This window comes from Colius striatus, chromosome 26 (genome assembly GCF_028858725.1).
Source record: "Colius striatus isolate bColStr4 chromosome 26, bColStr4.1.hap1, whole genome shotgun sequence".
NCBI lineage: Eukaryota > Metazoa > Chordata > Aves > Coliiformes > Coliidae > Colius > Colius striatus.
The window spans coordinates 3,389,682-3,407,309 of NC_084784.1; the positions used below are offsets into that span (position 1 = coordinate 3,389,682).

Sequence of the window (17,628 nt, forward strand, 5' to 3'; positions counted from 1 at the left end):
TTTCTCTGCGGTTTTGGGGTGGGTTTTTTTCACCTTTTTCTTTATTTTTCGCTTTTTTCCATTTTTATTTTCTTACAAAAATACGAAGCAGCCCCAGCCCGGAGCCGGGGGGGGGAGGGAGGGGGCGGCCCCCCAGCACGGATCCTGACGGCTCCGGGACCCCCGGTGTGGGCGCTTCTGGGGGGGCTGCACGTGTGGGCGAGGGGCGGTGACGCCGGGCAGGGTCCTCCCCGGGGTGGGGGGCGGGGGGAGGGTGAGGGGCGTCTCAGTGGGGCAGCAGAAGCAATGGGAGGGGGAAGGCTCCAAAATGCCCCCCCTCGCGAGCTGGTTGGACACACAACTCCCAGAAGGACAGAAGCCCCCCCCACACCCCTCCCCATTGCATGAGAGATGCTCATCAGGTGCCATCACACGGGGCTGATCCCCCCCTAAACCTGCCCCACACGCTGCTGGGGGGCTCAATGCTGCCCTTGGCATGGGGTGGGGGGTGGGTTCTGTGCCCACACCCCCTGCCCAGGGTAGGGATGTGAGCCAGGACCCCCTGTGCTGCCCCTCACCCACCCCATCCCATCCCTGGGAGGGCTGCTCCTGGCCCCACACACCCCAGGGGTGATTTTTGGGGGTTGGGGGGATGATGGGGGACACCACCCCACCACGATGAGGTGCAGAATCCCCCCCCCAACCTGCCCCACGAGCTCCTGGGGGGCTCAACGCTGCCCTTGGCGTGGGGTGAGGGGTGGGTTCTGTGCCCACACCCCCTGCCCAGCGTAGGGATGGCAGCCAGGACCCCCCTGTGCTGCCCCTCACCCACCCCATCCCTGTCTCCTGCTGCTCCTCTCTCATCCCACCCCACCCCACAGCCCGGGGAGGTGCTGCAGGGATGTTTTTAGGGGGGGATGAGGGACACCACCCCACCACAAGGTGCACAACCCCCCCCTTAGACCCCCCCCTCCCCTTTTTCCCCCTCCCCATCTCTCTCTGCTGCCCTCAGCCGAAGTAGGGGTTGTCGTGCTGGAAGTTGTAGTCGGGACAGACTTTTTGCACCAGCTTGTAGTCGATGCTGAGGAAGGAGATGAAGATGCAGATGACCTTGAAGGGCTTGGCACAGAGCCAGGCGGCGTGGCTCTGCGTGTGCTCCGTGAAACACACCTTGGACGGGTCGTACAGACACGGTTTGTTCTTCCTCGCCCGGTTGGTTTTCTCGTACTCCACGTGGCAGTTGAGGCCCTTCCCGGGGACACCCTCGGGCAACGTGCTCTGCTGCAGGGGGCTGCCGGGGGCGGGCAGAGGGAGACGAGCCGGCAGCAGCAGCTCGAAACCCACGGCCTTGGACGGGGGCACGATGCTGACCGAGACGTTGCCCAGGCTGGAGGAGTTGTGTCGGAAATAGACGCTGAAGGTGCCGTTGATGTGGTCGACGATCTTCCCCGTCACCAGGAGGCTGAACTTGAGAGTCTTGATGTTGAAGTAAAAGTCGCCCCAACCGAAGATCTTCTTGGCGCGGCCGGATTTGAGGGCGGGTTTGCGCCGGGGGCGGGGGCTCAGCAGCTCCCCCGCCGTCTGGTTCTTCTGCCAGTCCCAGGGGCCCCGGGAGGCTCCCGACGGCGACCCCGCGGCCCGAGGGGCTGCGGCTGGGATCAGCCGCCCCGGCTCCAGCGGCGGCGGCTTCAAGGTGCCGTAGGAGACGTCCTTGAGGAGGCCGGAGGTGCCCAGCTCCAGGTAGCCCAAGGTCTTGGAGATGTGGCCCCCAGCACACGTCATCTGGGGGGAAGAGGGAGGAGATTGCACGAGCTGCTCCTCGCCCATCCAGCCCAGCCCTCCTGTCTGCTGCCCCTCACCCAGCCCAGCCCAGCCCTCCTGCTTGCTGCCCCCATCCCATCCCATCCCATCCCATCCCATCCCATCCCATCCCATCCCATCTTTCCTGCCTGCCATTTCTCACCCATCCCATCCCATCCCATCCCATCCCATCCCATCCCATCCCATCCCATCCCATCCCATCCCTCAGGCATCCTCCCTCCTGTCCCCACACCCCCTTCCATGCCCACATCCCCTTCCTGCATCCCTTCCGTGCCCATGTGCCCCTTCAGCACCGTACCCTCACATCCCTTGTACCCCTCAGTCGTGCCCAAAGCCGGGTACAGCTTCCCCCTCCCTATGCCCACCCCCCAAACCCCCCTCTCAGCTCTGTCCCAGGGCTGTTTCTCCTCTGGCACAGCCAGATGCTGCACACCGCCTGCAAGCTGAAGCCTATTAAAACAGGGGGTGGGGGGGCTGGGGAGGGTGGGCACGGAGCTGGTGGAGGGGGGGGTTGGCAGAGCCCCGTGCCGCCTGCCAGGGAAGCCTAATTGCATTAGCCGCTGCCTGTGATGTGCCGCTGGAATTACTGAGCCCCCCGCCAGGCTGAGCCGCGGCCGCTCCGCCCACCCGCGTAATTGCAGCGGCTGAAGCGGCGTCTGCGGGGGGAACGGGGGGGAACGGGCGAGGAAAAGGGGGGTGAGGGAGAGTGGGGGGGTGAGGGAGAGTGGGGGGGTGCTGGGATCGCTTTCTGCCTTCTGGCGAGGGAGGGAATTGTGCATCAGGAGCAGAAAAGATGGGCAGGGGAAGGGAGGGAGAAGGCAAGAGAGCTGCGGGGGGGATGCACCGGCCCCGGGGTGGCTGCACGGGCCCCGGGGTGGATGCACCGGGACCGAGGTGGATGCACCGGCCCCGGGGTGGCTGCACGGGCCCCGGGGTGGATGTGCTGGTACCGGGACGCTGCCCGGGGTCCGACACAGAGGCAGGAAAAGGTACCGGCACACCAGAACCCTCTTGGGGTTGTGGGGGGTCACACAGCAGCCCCCCAGACACAACAGCTGGGACAGGGACCCTCACACACCGGGTGGGGCTGGGACCTGCATCCCAGGCTCCCCACAGCCATGGCACTGCCCGTCTGGCTCAGTGGTGGGGAGCAGAGCCAGCTGGCACCCCCAGACCCCATCTCTGACGTGTCCATGTCCCTCCCTTTGCCTGAGCCCGCCTGCCCCCCTTCCCCTGCTTCCCCATCCCTCAGCCTGGCTGCTGCTGGCTCTGCACCCCGTGCCCAGCGTGCCCCTGCCTGCCCTGCCAGCTGGATGCTGCTCCAGCAGCCACGGCCTCGTCAATCACTGTCGCCCCTGAGCTGGCAGGTGCCCGGCTGCTCTGGCAGCTTTTGCTCTGGACGACCTGTTTCCAGAGGAGGGAGGAGGAGAGCTGGGACGGGGGGGCCTGGGGGCAGTGTGGAGAGGGCTGCTGGAGGCTGCTGTGCTGCCTTAGGAAACCGGGGCTGGAGGCAGAGCGGGAGGCACCTGCTGGGGATGGGGGTCTCATCCCATCACCAGCCACTGTCTGAACGGCTCAAGCCCGTTTCCTCCTCAGAGATCAAAATGCTCTTCCCATAAACCCCATCAGAGAGGGGAGACCCCTCCCCTGGGCTCCCTCCTCTGTGGCCAGGCAGGTCTGTGTGTGGGACTGGTGTCTGCTGGGCACACAACAGGGATGGAGCAGCATCGTGGAGGGCTGCTCTGCCCATGGGTGCCAAAGCTTGCCCAGTTCCCTTCCAACTGCTCTGCCCATGGGTGCCAAAGCTTGCCCAGTTCCCTTCCAGCTGCTGAGCTGGAGCCGCTGCCTCGTCCCCTCTGGCATGTGCCCGCTCTCACCCGGGCTGCTCTGGCAGATGAGGTGGCCTGGGCAGTGGGAAGCTGCAGCTGAGCACCCACCCCAGCCCCCCACTCCGCTCTGGCCACCCCCCCAGCTCCCTCCCCAGCTCCCTTTGAGCTCGGCTGCCTTCGCCCTTATCTATATTTCAACGCAGCTTCAAAGCCGGGTGCCTTCGCCAGGCAGAGAGCGAGGGAGGAGTGAGGCAGGACCACGAGATGGAGAGATAAACGGGGGAGGGGGAGAAGGGCAGCCCCCCAGCACCCCAAGCAGCGGGGTTGCACTGGGGAAGAGGACACAATGTCCCCGGTGAGACCCCTCCCCGCTGCCCCTCCAGCCCGGCTCTGTCCCCTCCTTAACTCCAACTCATACATATTCATCAGCCCAGCCCCGCGTCCTGCCCGGGGAAGCAGCGGGTCTCCCTCCCCGCGAGATGAGCACAGGGGCGGGCGAGGGGCACCCCCGGAGCCCCCCGGGGCACACACAAGCGCTGCCCAAACCACCCCCCGCCCCGCCCGGGAAACGTTTCTGGAGGTTTCTCAGCTCTGCGCTGGATTTTCCATCTCAGCCAGGGTTGAGCCAGGACACTGATCCCCCCCCCCCAGCAGTGCTACGTGAGCCACCACGGCCCCCGTCCCCCCTGCCTCAGTTTCTCTTTCCACTTCATCCCCCTGGTAGCTGTGAGGGGGATGCAGCTGAGACAGGGATGCGATGGGGGTGTGATGGAGGTGAGAGCTGCTGTAGGGACAGGGAAGTCACAGGGTCAGGCAGGCAGCAGAGAGGGGATGCAGTGGGCATGGGCATGTGCTGAGGAAGGAGGTGCTGACACGGGCTCCCCACATCACTGAGGGCTGTGGGTCCTCAGGCCAGGCTTGTGCCAGGGCAGGATGGGGCCGGGGGCTGTGGGGCATGGGCAGGGCAGAGCAGGGCATCCCTGTGGGGAGATGAGAAGTGCCTCCCAGGGCGAGTGGCCGGGCTGGCAACCTCCCACCCCCTCCCCAGGAGCTGTCAGGGGAGCGGGGGATGAAAGGGAATTGCAGAGCAGGGCAGCCACTGCCGATGCAGCCGGGGCTATCGATTGCAGCACCAGCACAGCCCCGGGGCCGTGGGCTGAGGGGGGTGCGGGAGAGACCCCCTTTACCCACAGCCCCTGGGGCAGCCTCAGAACGGCTTCCCTACCTACCTGGGGGGGGTCTCAGCACTGCCAAAGCTCTCCCACCACAGCGCTGAGGGGAGCCAAGGTCACCCCCTCCCCTGCACCCTGCCAGCGCATTCAGGGCAGCTCCTGCTCACACCTCGCCTTAAATATTCATGGCTCTGCTTGGGAGTGGTTGGGGTTCAGCACACACACACACACACACACACAGAGGTGCACAAGAACCTCTCAGACACCCTTCACAAGTGTCCTGCTGCCTCCTGGCCCCGTGTGAGTGTGCCCAGAGCCCCCTCCCCATCCCTGTCCACCCCAGCATGTGACCCTGTCTCTGCACACCAGGCTCCAGCTGCTCTGCACCATTCAAGGGGCATTTGCCTGCTCCACTCGTGGTTTTTTGCCGTTCCACACTCACACTGTGCTGCATCCCCACATTGCTCACCCCCTCAGACCACCAAGACACGGCTCTGCTGCTCTCAAACCCTTTCTGTGCACTTTCCCCCCCCGCCCGTGGGGGGCTGCCAGGCCTCTGCAGGCACCGCTGTGCACCAGCCAGGCGAGGCTGCAGGAGGGGGCTGGGGAGGGGGAGCTGCAGAGGGACTGGGAAAGCTCTTGGTGCCGGCATCAATTTGGCTTGTCAGGCCCAGCAGTGATGGCCACTCACATCCCATTTGCTGGTGGGGCCAAGTGCAGTCAGCTGCTCCCCCGAGACCCCACGGTCACCTTGGCGGAGGTGAGCGCAGCGGTGCCGGGAGGGTTCGTGGTGCAAAGGGTGGGGGATGAGCTCCCAGCACCCCAAGGACAGGGCAAAACAGCCCCTGCCTGCACCAGCAGCAGAGCACCCACATCAACAAGCTGCCCCCAGCTGCTCCCCCCACCACCGGTGCATCAGCACATCAGGGTCCCCGGCTCTCCCCACGGGGGGTCAAGCCTCCCTGTCCCCTGTCACCCCGCTGCCTTCGTTAGTGCAAGGAGATTAATTGGAGGTGCTGAGCGACAATCCCCGCGGGCCGGCTCCCTCCCCAGCTCGGCACAGCCCGGGGCTGTGTGGCATTTCCAAAGGTTAGCAGCAAACAAGGTGCCTGTGACAGCTCCCATTTATCTCGCCGGCGCCGCGCCGGGTGCTAATGCGGTGGCAGGTGCCGCGGTGGCTGCTGTGGGGTGGGGAGAGACCCCGGCACAGCTCAGCAACGCGGGGGGTGGGTGGGTGAAGCCTGAGTGTGCCCGGTCTCCAGTGTGCACCCCCAGCACCCAGCACCCACCTGCCCCGGGGTGCAGGGGAAGGCAACGCGTGCGGACGCGCTGCCCGGGGTGCAGCTGAGGGCTCCCCGAAGCCTTCACGTGTCCCTGAGCGTACAGCTGAGGTTACAGGCACAGACACGAGGTGAGCTGGGGCTGGGGCTTCCTCCTTTGCAGGAGAAGCCTCCTCAGAATCCCAGGGTGAAGTTCTGGGCCACTCAGCTCACTACAAGAAGGACACTGAGGGGCTGGAGGGTGGCCAGAGCTGGGGAAGGGGCTGGAGCACAAGGGGCTGGGGAGGGGCTGAGGGAATGGGGGTGTTGAGGCTGGAGAAGAGGAGGCTGAGGGGAGACAGCAGCACTCTCTGACACTCCTTGATCCCCTCTCTCTAGTAATGAGTGGTAGGACACAAGCAAACAGCCTCCAGCTGCCCCGGGGGAGGTTGAGGCTGGAGCTGAGGCAGAACTGTTTCCCTGAGAGGGGTGTCAGCCCCTGGACCATGGTTGCTCAGTGAGCTGGGGGAGTGCCCAGCCCTGGAGGGATCCCAGAGCCGTGGGGCTGAGGTGCTGAGGGCTGTGGGTCAGTGCTGGGCAGGGTGAGGGCAGGAGGGGACTCCAGGAGCTTCAACAACCAGAACGATCCTGTGGCATGAGAGCAGGGTGAGAGGGAACCAGGAGAGGAAGCAGGAGAGGTTTGGTACCAGGACACCACAGAACAACCTCCCCATCCCCAGGGTGGGCAAACCCAGCACCAACACATCCTCAGAGAGAACAGAACCCAACCAGAGCTCCCCAAAACGAAACCCAGCAGCGGGGCACTGCAGCACCCACCCTGCCCACAGCCCACGGCCAGCTCCTGCTCCCGGTGCCACCGCTGCCCACAGCCACCCTGGGCAAGGACCAGCGGCCCCCCCTTGAGGAGAAGTCGCCTTCCCACAGATGTCTTTGCCTTCACCCCCCCCTAAACAGACACTTTGCTCCTCGCAGACAGGAGAAATATGCAAATGCTGCAGCTTTATTAAGGCTCTCGGCACGCGCTGGCTAATAAATATTTCATAGCCCGAGTAGGACTTTTTTTCTCTCTCTCCTCCTCCTCCTCCTTCTTTCCTTCGTTTTGGTTCCTTTTCCCTGTCACTCGTTTCCTGCCTTTTCTTTTCTCAGCCTGCTCGGGTTTATTTATTTATTACTTGTAAGGGCTTCACGGGGAGACAGGAGCCGGTAGGTGGCTGCGGGGGGATGCAGGGAAAGATCTGGAGAGACATCCCCACAGCCCCCCTCTCCCCCCCAAAAAACGGGTGAAAAGGAAAAGTGCTGTTAAGAGCAAAGGAAAAAAAACATATAATAGAAGGGAGGAGACAGCAGCAGGCAAAGGATTCAGGGCTTGTGTGACTCATTGGACTCAAGGAAGAAAAGAAAAGAGAATGAATGAGGAAATGAGATAAACGGAGCGGGAAAAGGGGGGAGAGGGGGTGGGGGTGGGTGGGCACAAGCACCGGGGCACGGGGGGAGAGGGACGGGGCAGGGCGACGGGCTGCGGGGATGCTGAATCCCGCTCACGCTGCCAGCGACCCCTGGAGCCAGCCCGGAGCGGGGCAGGGGGATAAGTGGGGAGGGGTCGGTGGGGAGGGGAGCTGCTCCCTTCCCCCGCCGTGCCGGGGCTGCGGAGCCGGGGCGCCGTCGCTCCCGCATCCCCCCTTCCACGGGACCCCCCCGCCTCCCCCCTTCCCCTCCTCAGCCCTCGCAGCCCTGCCTCAGTTTCCCCACAGCACACCACGTTCCCTCCACAACTCTTTGCCAAAGCGAGGTCTCGGTGCAGCTTTTTCCCACCCCGAGCTTCCCCTAAACCAGACGGACCCCCCCCAAAACCCCTGTGCCACGCAGCTCCCACCCACCCAGCCTGCCTCTCCCCACCCCCCTCTATCCCACCCCCAGCCCTGAGCCTCACCATTTCACTTTATTATTGCAATAAATGGAGCCATAAAGGTGGCAGCAGCGGCGTGAGGAGCCGGCTGCTCCTGAGCTATGGAAATGTAATTCCGAGTGTGCCCGGGAAATTTTATCAGATCGTATCAGGAGGGATCATAAATTGCATTTCCAGACCCCCCCCTCCCTCCCCTCCCCTCCCTCCCCCCTGCACCACATGCCCCCCTCTCCCCCCAGTGAGACGGGGCTGGTGCGAAGGTCACCACAGAGAGAGGTGAATGGGGAGGGGGATGCAGGGGGGTTGTCCCCTCAGGGCCCCCCTGTGCCCCTCACCCCCATCTCCTCCCAACACATTCCCAGGGCCATCTAGGATTTATTCTCCACAGGAGAAGAGGGAAGGGACAAGGTTGTCCCCCACGCCCCCCTCCCAGCAGCTGATTAAAACCCTCGGAGAGACCCAGGGGCTTGGGGGGAACCCTCAAGGACATTGCTGGGGCCACAGCTCCTCTTGGGCTGTGCCATCCCAGGGCCACAGGGACTTTGCCCCGTCACAGCTGGGCACCAGCTCCTGCCAGGAGCAGAGAACAAGGGGGTTTTACAGCCTCCTGTCTTCTGGAAGCCCCCCATGACCCCCCCAGGGCTGGATTCAGCCCCGCTTTGCATGCACCCATCCTGCCCAGGCTCCCAGTCCCATGCTGGTGCAGTGATGCAAAGCATCTCTCTGCCCACTGAGGAGGGGAGGATGGAGGAGGCGTTGCCTGGTGCCAGGGGGCACAGCAGGAGGAATAAGAGGGTCTTTGCCCACTGAGACACTCAGCAGGGCTCAGCCCAGCTGCTGGGACAGCCCTGGCGTGGGGGTGCTGGTGCAGGGGGGCTGTGCTGAGCTGAGCAATCTGCCACGGGCTGGGTGTGGAGCCTGAGCAACAGGGTCTGATGGAGATTTATTTGAGGGGGGGAGAATGAATCCCACCTCCCTGGCAGGGCCCTGCAGGCTCTTTGCAGCTGATCATTTCCACAATGACTTTCCTTTTGCAACAGCGATCAGGGGAAGGGAAAAAAAAGGCATCAGGGAGGGGGAGGGAGGGGGGGAACCACGGGCAGAAGGACGTGATTATTTCTTTAGTAGCAATCCAAGCCGCTGGAGAGGAAGCTTCATCTTTCCTGGGCCATTTACCTTCAGCGCCCCAGCGCAAAGGCTGAGCCAGGCAGATGCTGGAGCTTGGCCAGGGCAAGCGAGGAGGGGGTCTGGGGAAGGGGGGGGGGGGGGGGTGTCTCAGCAAGGTGTGCTACTCACTTTTGTGCTACTTTGGCTCCCCTGAGAGAGGAGGAGTTGGGGATGGGGCTGGGGCAGGAGTCATTAAGCTGGGAGTGTTAATTGCCATGGGTGGGGTGGCTGCTGGGGCAGAGGGATGAGCTCAGGTCACCCCGGCAATTAAAAACAAGAGGGGGGGTGGGGGAAGAGAAAAGCAATAAAGGAGGTCCCTCAGGTCAGTCAGAGTGGAAGAGCAGAGGTGGGTTTAGCCGAGGGGCACCCTTGGGTGCCTCCCCCGCCGCTGCTCTCCCCCCTCTCCCATCCCCTCCCCTGGGTGGGAGGCTGAGCCGCGCCACGCTCCAGGCTCCGGGCTGATTGAATCTCGCAGCTCAGGGTGCAAAGGGCACCAGAGGGAAGAGTTATTAAAAACAAGAAAAAGAAGGAGAGAAGGGAAATGAGTCGCTTGGAAACGTTCTTCGGGAATAACAGCGCGTGTTTGTTTGGCGATAGATTAGCTCAGCCATGCTGAGCACACAGCGCCCGCCGCAGCGCCGGTCAGCGCCGGAGAGCCGCAGGGAACCAGCGACCAGCCGAGCACCGAGCTGCTCCCCGCCCTCGGGAAGGCACCTCCGGGCACCGGCCCGCCCGTCCCCGCAGCTCTGTGCCCGCGGGGGCCCCTGGTCAGAGACGCTGCATCCCTCAGGGCCCGGTTATCCTTCCCCCGGCCCCAGATGGGGTGCGTGTCTGAGCCAGGAGACGGTTAAATTCTCCCCACCGATGGGAGCTGGAGGAGGGGGGGGCTCAATAAGGGTGTCCTTGCACCAAAAATGCTGGCAGCATCTGCATCTGCTCTTAAGAGCAAAGCCATCTGTCAGCTGAGGACCCGGCAGACGTGTGACAGCTCTTGGGTGACAGCAAGGGAAAGGGAATGAAACGGGGTGAGTTTCTCGGAGGCTGCCATCCCACACCAGCAGCCTCCTGCTGGCAGCCCCACCGGCACTGCGAGGCAACGCTTGCCTGGGAAGGGTTAATCCAGGAAGGAAAAGCTGCCAGCAACACTCCAGGTGCTTTGCAGACACCAGTTATCCCACCTCCCCACCTGAAACCAAGGCACGGGGGAGGCACGTTCCTGCAGAGGCACCAGGCAGCGGGGTGAGGACAGACACCCCGTGTCCCGGCTCCAAGCCATGCCACTGTCCTCCCAAGCACCCTGGTGTCCCCCTCCCACCTGCTCCAGGGCTGGTGGGCATCAAGGACCGCCGGGTTAAGGTGGGCATCTGCCTGCTGGGTGGTTGCTGGACAGGTATTGCCCTTCTCTGCACAATTCCAGCCACTCCTTTGAGGCCAAGGACGGAGCGCCCTGGAGCTGCAGCCAGTGCCACAGCTGAGGCTCTCCCTTTGCTCCTGGGTGTACCTGGGGGGAAGCCAGGCCAGCCCCCCACCTCGAAGGGAGCCTTTCCTCCCCCCCAAAACCGAAAGCTCAATGCACAGAAAGAATCTCATGTGTAACCATAAACCAGCAACGTGAGGAAGGGAGATGGATCACCTGCGGGCAGCGTCTCTCCTGCCTGCCCAAGCGCTGCCAGCCTGGGCCCTGGCACAGGGGAAGCAAAACCTGGGCAGCAGGGGCCATAAAGGGTGGGGGTCTGAGGTGGGGGGAGGAAGATGATCTGCACACAGAGACGGGCACCCACTGAGCTGGCAGCTCTTGTCCATCCCAGCAGGGAAACGCGCACACAGCAGCAGCACAGACACGGCTGGTGGGGGGGACACCCCGGGGGTCTGTCCCTCCTGCAGCAGGAACCTTCTCACCAACAAGCCCCCTCCCCACGGGGGTCTGTCCTTCCTGCAGCAGGAACCCCCTCCCCTATGCCCATCCCCCCATCCCAGGGGCAAATGAACCCCTGGACATGGTGGGGAGGAACCTGCAGCTGCCTCTTCTCCCTTCACTCCCAGCAGCTCGGGTCTGGTGCAGCAACTGGGGCTGGGGGGGGCAGCTGGGGGGGTCCCTGCAGCCCATCCAGTGCCTCCTGTCCCCCAAAAGCAGCCATGAAAGTTTCTCCCCGACAGGCCCCAGGAGTGAGGGGGCAGGAACGGCTCCATCCCCCTTCCCCTGCGACCCGCTGACGGCTCTGCAGCCGCCGCCAACCTCCCGGCCCCAGGAAAGCCACACAGCACCAGCCCCACAGGGCTTGGGGCTCACTCCCTGCTCCTGCCAACACCTCCCGGGGTTACCCACCCACACACACGGCAGGGGCACCCTGTGCCCACTCCTTGCCCTGGGACAGCCCCATTCCAAGCTCCCCCCTGCTGCCGCCTGTGTGGACAGGGAGGGGGCGGGGGGGGGGCAGGGGCAGCGCCCTGCTCCCGATTTCATCAAAACAAAACCATTTGTCTTTGAAGCAGCTCCAGCACCGACAGATGCTCAGCGTTAGATGGACACGGGGAGGGGGGGTCACGCACAGCCACCCCCACGCAGACACATCTCCCCATCTATCCACATCCAGAGCCGCGTGCCAGGGGCAGACAAGTTGCAAGAGCCTCTGCCTGGGGTGCGGGGGGGGGGGGGGAGGGAGGGTTGTGCAGGGGAGGGAGGGGGGGGTTGGGGGGATCCCTGATGTGCATCCAATTCCTGAGAGGGAATTGACTCGTTTGATTTTATTCATGAAACACAGAAAGTAAAAATGGAGTGTCAGGAAAGGAGATGTGCTGGGTGATGAGTCCAGATCCAGCCCCCCTGCCCCTGGACACACACACACATCCCCCCACTTGACGACCACCACAGACGCTGGTGCTGGATGCAGCTGCAGCCCCCCAAACTCAGCAGCTCCCACTGCAAGGAGTGGGGGGGAGGAACCTCACTGGGCTCCAAGAGGAGGCTGGCAGAGGGGGGACCTGAGGGGGTGAGTGGCCTTGGGAAGCGTTTCGGTCCCTGGGACTGGGGGACACAGCACGGGGAGGGCTCTGCGGGCTGGGAGCTGCAGCTGCAGCCTCCGCTCAAGCTCCACAGAGGCAGAGGGGGCAAGCACAGACAAGGCCAAGCCTGTCCCTGAGGTGAATGTCATGCTCATCAGCCCCCTCCCCAGCTTAGGGGGCACCCCGGTGAGATGGGGAGGTGGCACTGGCAGGGAGATGCCCCCTCGGCAGGGGCAAAGGCCACAGCAGCGCTGGAGCTGAGCCCACGCCGAGTCAGGACAGAGATGAGGCATCACCTCTGCAGGTGGTTTCAGGGCTCTTCCCCTTAGTGGGGGAACCCTGTGTCACCTTCGCTGTGCTCAGGGGGCTGCAGACCCCCAACCCCCCCGGCCGGGTGGGGGGTTCCTCCCCCCGCAGCTCTGCGCCCGCTGCCCCCACCCTCAGGTGCGATGCGGGAGTGGGGTGCGGGACACGGGCACCCCACGGCGTGCAAGGGGACACGGATCCCCCCCCCCTCCCCTGCCCCAGGCAGAGGGTCCGACCCACCCACCCACACGCTGTCGCCCCCACGCTCGCGCGCGGCTCCGTCTCGCTGCCCCCTTCCCCCCCCCCCAGCACCCGCCAGACGGCGCGTTCCGTGCTCTGCAACAGGGAGGGGGGGGAAGGGGCTGCTCGCAACTGAAAGGGGGGTGTCCGGGGGCTGCATCGGCGGCGCGACCCACCGCTGCTGCCATGGGCCCCCCACCCTGCACCCCAACTCCGCCCCATGTCTGAGCGCGGTGCCCCGCACCCCCCACGCACACTCCGGGACAGCCCCGAGCCCGTCGCAACTCGGGGCGAGCAGGAACCCCCCCGCCCCGCGATCCCTCCACCCCGGTGGTCTTCCCATCTACATCATCCCCAAGTCTCTCATTCACCTCCCTGCAAACGTGTCCCCCCGCCCGTGACTGCGCGACCCCCTCAGCATTACACCCCCCCCACCCCAAACTGTCCCCTGGCTCCGTGACTGAGCCCCCCGCGCGATTCCACGACCCCCCCCCTCCCGGAGCCGCACGTCTCCCCTGTAGCCGCACGTGTCCGTATCCCCCCCGCCCCGCACGATTCCCCCCAGCCACGACTGCACATCCCCCGCCGCCCCCCGTAACGACACGGAGCCCCCATCGTTGTACCACCCTCCCAATAATTGCACGACCCCCCCGTTTCATCCTCCTGAAGCTGCACCACTCCCCGGCCCCGCTAATTAACGCATCCCTCCCGCTAATTGCACCCGCCCTAGTAATTACAACATCCCCCCTCTCACACCTCAGGAGCCGTGTAACCCCCCTCCCCCGGTCGCAGCAGCAACTTTGTGGGGTGCGGCCGGGGCTCGCCCGGTGCCGCCGGTACCTGCAGCAGCAGCAGCAGCAGCAGCAGCAGCAGCCGGGGCCCGAGCAGGGGAAGGCGGCAGCGGAGCATCGCGGGGCTCCGCGGGGCTCCCGGGGCTCGGAGGGAGCTCGGGTAGGGCGGGAGGCGGCGGGAGGAGGCGACGAGGGGAGGCTGGAAGAAAGTTGGAGACTTGCTGGGGCCGGGCGGTGCCTCGGCGGAGCTTCGCCAATCCCGGCCCGCCGCCCCCCGCGGGGGGAGTGGGGGGGATGGAGGGGGCACCGGGCAGCGGGCGGCTCCGGGGGGCACCGGGGGACCCCGCACCCGGCGCCTGCCCATACCTCGGGGCGGCCCCGGGACGGCCCCTCTGGCCGGGAAGCGGCTGAAGTCGGGGTTTCTCCCCTCTCCCGGGAGCCCCCAGCACCCCGGAATTGCCCCCCGCCCTCCCCCCCGGTCCTGCCTCCTCCTCTCTCTCCCGGAGCCCCCCGAACCTCAGGATGCTCACTCCATGCTGCTCCCCTCTTCCAGAGCCCCCAGCACCCTGCGATGCCCCCCGCCCCAGTCCCGTTCGCACTCCTGTGACCCCCCCCAGCACCCCGGGATGCCCCCGGTCCTATCCTGTCCGGAGGGGTGTGGTAGCTCCGGGAGGGGGAGTCCAGTCCTGCCCATCTCCATCCTGCCCAGTTGCATTGGGGAGGGCAGAGGGTCCCTGTAGCTGCCCCCCCAGCTCAGCGGGGATTTCCCACCCCCGCCCCCAGTCTCACTTGATTGTTGTTACTGGGATTGTTGCCTTTATCACTGGTGTTATCCCCCGGGGAGCTGCCAGCGGGGGCTTTGGCAGCAGAGGGGCTGGGGGCAAGCACAGGCTGGGGGGGGGAATTGCAGGAGCCGAGTGTACGTGTGGAGACAGAACGAATAAAAGGTAAAGGAGGGGAGAAAAAGCAACGGAAAAGGAGAGAAACGGGAGAGGAAGGAAAGGGAAAGGAAAGGAGAGAGAGGGCAAGCGCAGACGCGGGCTGGGGGGGTGGTTCAGGAGTCCTGGCACTGCCCTTGTGCCAGCCCCACAGCAGCTCTGGCAGCCTGGTGCTGTGCCGGTGCTCAGCCGCGGCACCGCACGCCAGGACCCGCAGCCGGGGCGCGGGGCAGCCCCCCACCCCCCGAGGAACAGCCCCTCACCCCGGCTGCCGCCGTGCCCGGCGCTCCCGGCTGTGTGAGAGCCGCTGCCAGCCCCCTGCCAGCCCCCCGCCTCTGCAACCCCCTCCCCGCCCAGCTGGGACCCCAAAACAATCCCCCCCCGCACCCAAGTGCTGTGTCCCCCCCCTCGATGCTGCGTTTCCCCCCGGGGATGGGGCAGCTGGACCCTGTCTGGGGGCTGCGTGGGGTTCCCCCCGTGAGCCCCCCGGCCCCGCTGCCCCCCGGGACAATCTCCCGCCCGGGGGGGTCTTGCTGCCCCTGATGGGGAGCAAAAGGGACTGCGGGAGGGGGCGAGGGAAGACCCCTCCCACACAATTAGCGGCTCGTCGGCTTAAGATGTGCGAGGGCAGAGGCTGGGCCCGGGAAACAAGGGAAGGTTCAAAAAACCCCAACGATTGAAGGAAAAAGAAGAGAAAAAGGGGGTGAGGAGGGGGAAAGGGGGGGGGGGAGGGAGGAAAAAAGCCTTTAGAGGAGATATAAGAAACCGATAAGTGAACAAAGAGCCGGTATTGAAATAGATCTGAGGGCCGCGGGAGCCCTTTGCCGAGGGGTTCGGGGCTTTCAAAGGCAGCAGCAGCAGCGTCCTCGGCTCAGCAGCCACGGGAGACACGGGACACGGGTGACACGGGACACGAGAGACACGGGTGACACGGGACAAGGGTGACACAAGAGACACGAGAGCCGCAGGACACGGGTGACACGGGACACGGGAGACACTGGACACGAGAGACACGGGTGACACGGGACACGGGAGACACTGGACACGAGAGACACGGGTGACACGGGAGACACGAGTGACACGGGACACGAGAGACACGGGTGACACGGGACAAGGGTGACACAAGAGACACGAGAGCCGCAGGACACGGGTGACACGGGACACGGGAGACACGGGACACGGGAGACACGAGAGACACGGGACACGAGTGACACGGGAGCCACGGGGCCGGTGCCGACAAGGACGAAGCTGCCAGGGAGGATGCTGAAGGTGGTCCCGGGGTCCCGCCACAGCCCCCAAACCCCCCTCCGGCTCCGTGGCCCTGGCGCGTGCGGCGCCACGCGTGGCCGTGCCAGGGGGTGTGGGGGGGCACACGGGAGGGGGGTTACATGGGGGTGCACGTTTGGGGGGGGGGTACACGGGGGTGCGCGTGCAGCCCCCACCCCGCTCCGGTCTTGAGGCCGGTGCCGCCACCTGGTGACGATTTTGGGGCCGGCGTGTGCTCGGTGCTCGGTGCCCGGTGCCCGGTGCTCGGTGCCCGGTGCTCGGTGCCCACTGCCCGGTGCCTCCTCGGGCTGCTCCTGCTCCGGGAAGGAGCCACCGGCGAGGCCGTTGCCAGCTCGGTTCCCCTCCGCCCCTCACCCCGGGTATGTGCCCCCCCCTCCCCACGCAGGGTCCGGCATCACCCACCCCCCCCCCCAACCCACGCACACGCGGGACAGAGGCCCCGGTGGGATCATCCCACCCATGACAACCCCCCAGCTCTGACCCATCACACCTTCAGCCCCAGATGCTGCCCGTGGCAGCTCCCTCCCACCCGTGACACCCCCCACCCGTGGCAGCATCCCCCTGCCTCTAACACCTCCCAATAACCCCCTCCACCCCTGACATCCTCCCCACCCCCTGCCCACGACACCCTCCCACCCATGAGACCCTTCCCCACCTGTGACACCCCCCACCCACGACACCCCCCTACCTGCCTGTGACTCCCAGCCCTTGGCCCTGCAGCTTGGCTCCCCCCTCCCCCTTTTCCCCTCTCTCCTCCATCCCCTTCCCTCCTCATCCTCATCCCCATCCCCATCCCCATCCCCATCCCCATCCCCATCCTCATCCCCATCCCCTCCCCACCCCCCCATTCCCTCCCCTCCCCCCCATCCTTTCCCCTCCCCCCCATCCCCTCCCCTCCCCCCCATCCCCTCCCCTCCCCCCCATCCTTTCCCCTCCCCCCCATCCTTTCCCCTCCCCCCCAGCATCCTCCAGGGCCTCAGTTTTTACAAAGTTTATTTATAACAAGATCTGGTTCGTTTTTAGTTGTAAAGGAAAAAAAAAATCCAGCAAAAACTATTAAAACATTGTCCCCCAAGAAAAGGTTTGGGGGGGCGTGTCCCCCTCCCCCCGTGCCCGTGGGACCCCCCCGTCCCCCTCCCTCCCCACACACACCTCGGTGCTGCTACTAGAAAAGCTCAGTGGGGTCCTTGGGGTCGGGGGGTTGGTTTTTGGGGGGGTTGGGGGGTTGATTTTTGTCCTGTTAAAAAATGTGCATGTTGAGGGGGGAGAAAGGGGGGGATGGGGGGGGCACCGAGGGGCTGCGGGGTTGTGCCCACCGGGGACAGGGACCCTCTGCAGCACGGTGGGGTTTGGGGAGGGGGGGGTGTGGGGGGGAGGGGGCTGTGACCCTGCCCCCGGTAACAGTCGGGCAGAGAACGGGGGGGAGGGAGGGAAAAGCGAATGGGGAGGGGGGGGTGCAGAGGCCAAGCTGGGGGAGACCCGAAGGAGAAGCAGATTTGGATGGGGGGAGGGGGTTAAGGGGGAAACAAAGCCCCTGCAGAGGGGAGCTGCAGGGTTTGGGGGGGGCTGGTGGGGGGGGGGGGGGCGCATTTGTGTGTGTGTCCCCCCCCCCCCCCCACATCCTTCTGCCTCCCTCCTGCTCGTGTGCTCACCCCACGGCCCCCCCAGCCCGGGGGGGTGGGGAGGGGGAGGGAGGGGGAGGGAGGCCCATTGTAAAGAGGTTGGAATAATACTGCTCACATAGAAAAGTAATAATCCTTCATTTGTACATTTATACAGCGGCTCGTGGCTCCCCCGGCCCCCTCCCCAAATCCTCCTGCAACGGGGTGTCCGAGGCTCCTCCCGTCCCCCCCCGCACCCCCCTCACTCTCCCCTCCCGCCGCCCGCCCGCCCCGTCCCGCCCGCCCCG

General features: G+C 65.3%; 1 protein-coding gene across 1 annotated transcript; it reads right to left on the reverse strand.

Annotated features, from left to right (window-relative positions):
* Positions 1-972: 972 nt before the first annotated feature.
* Positions 973-13,629, reverse strand: NXPH4 (neurexophilin 4). Its single transcript, XM_062015665.1, has 2 exons — positions 13,544-13,629; positions 973-1,761 (listed from the first exon to the last, which is right to left on the reverse strand). The coding sequence occupies exons 1-2, from the start codon at positions 13,610-13,612 to the stop codon at positions 988-990; spliced, it is 843 nt and encodes a 280-aa protein (XP_061871649.1). The 5' UTR covers positions 13,613-13,629; the 3' UTR covers positions 973-987.
* Between the last annotated feature and the right edge of the window lie 3,999 nt (positions 13,630-17,628).

Coding starts and splice junctions, on each gene's coding strand:
- NXPH4 (XM_062015665.1), bottom strand. CDS start 13,612: ATGCTCCGCTGCCGCCTTCCCCTGCTCGGGCCCCGGCTGCTGCTGCTG. Junction 1,762..13,543: donor TGCTGCTGCTGCTGCTGCAG/GTACCGGCGGCA, acceptor TCTTCCCCCCAG/ATGACGTGTGCTGGGGGCCA.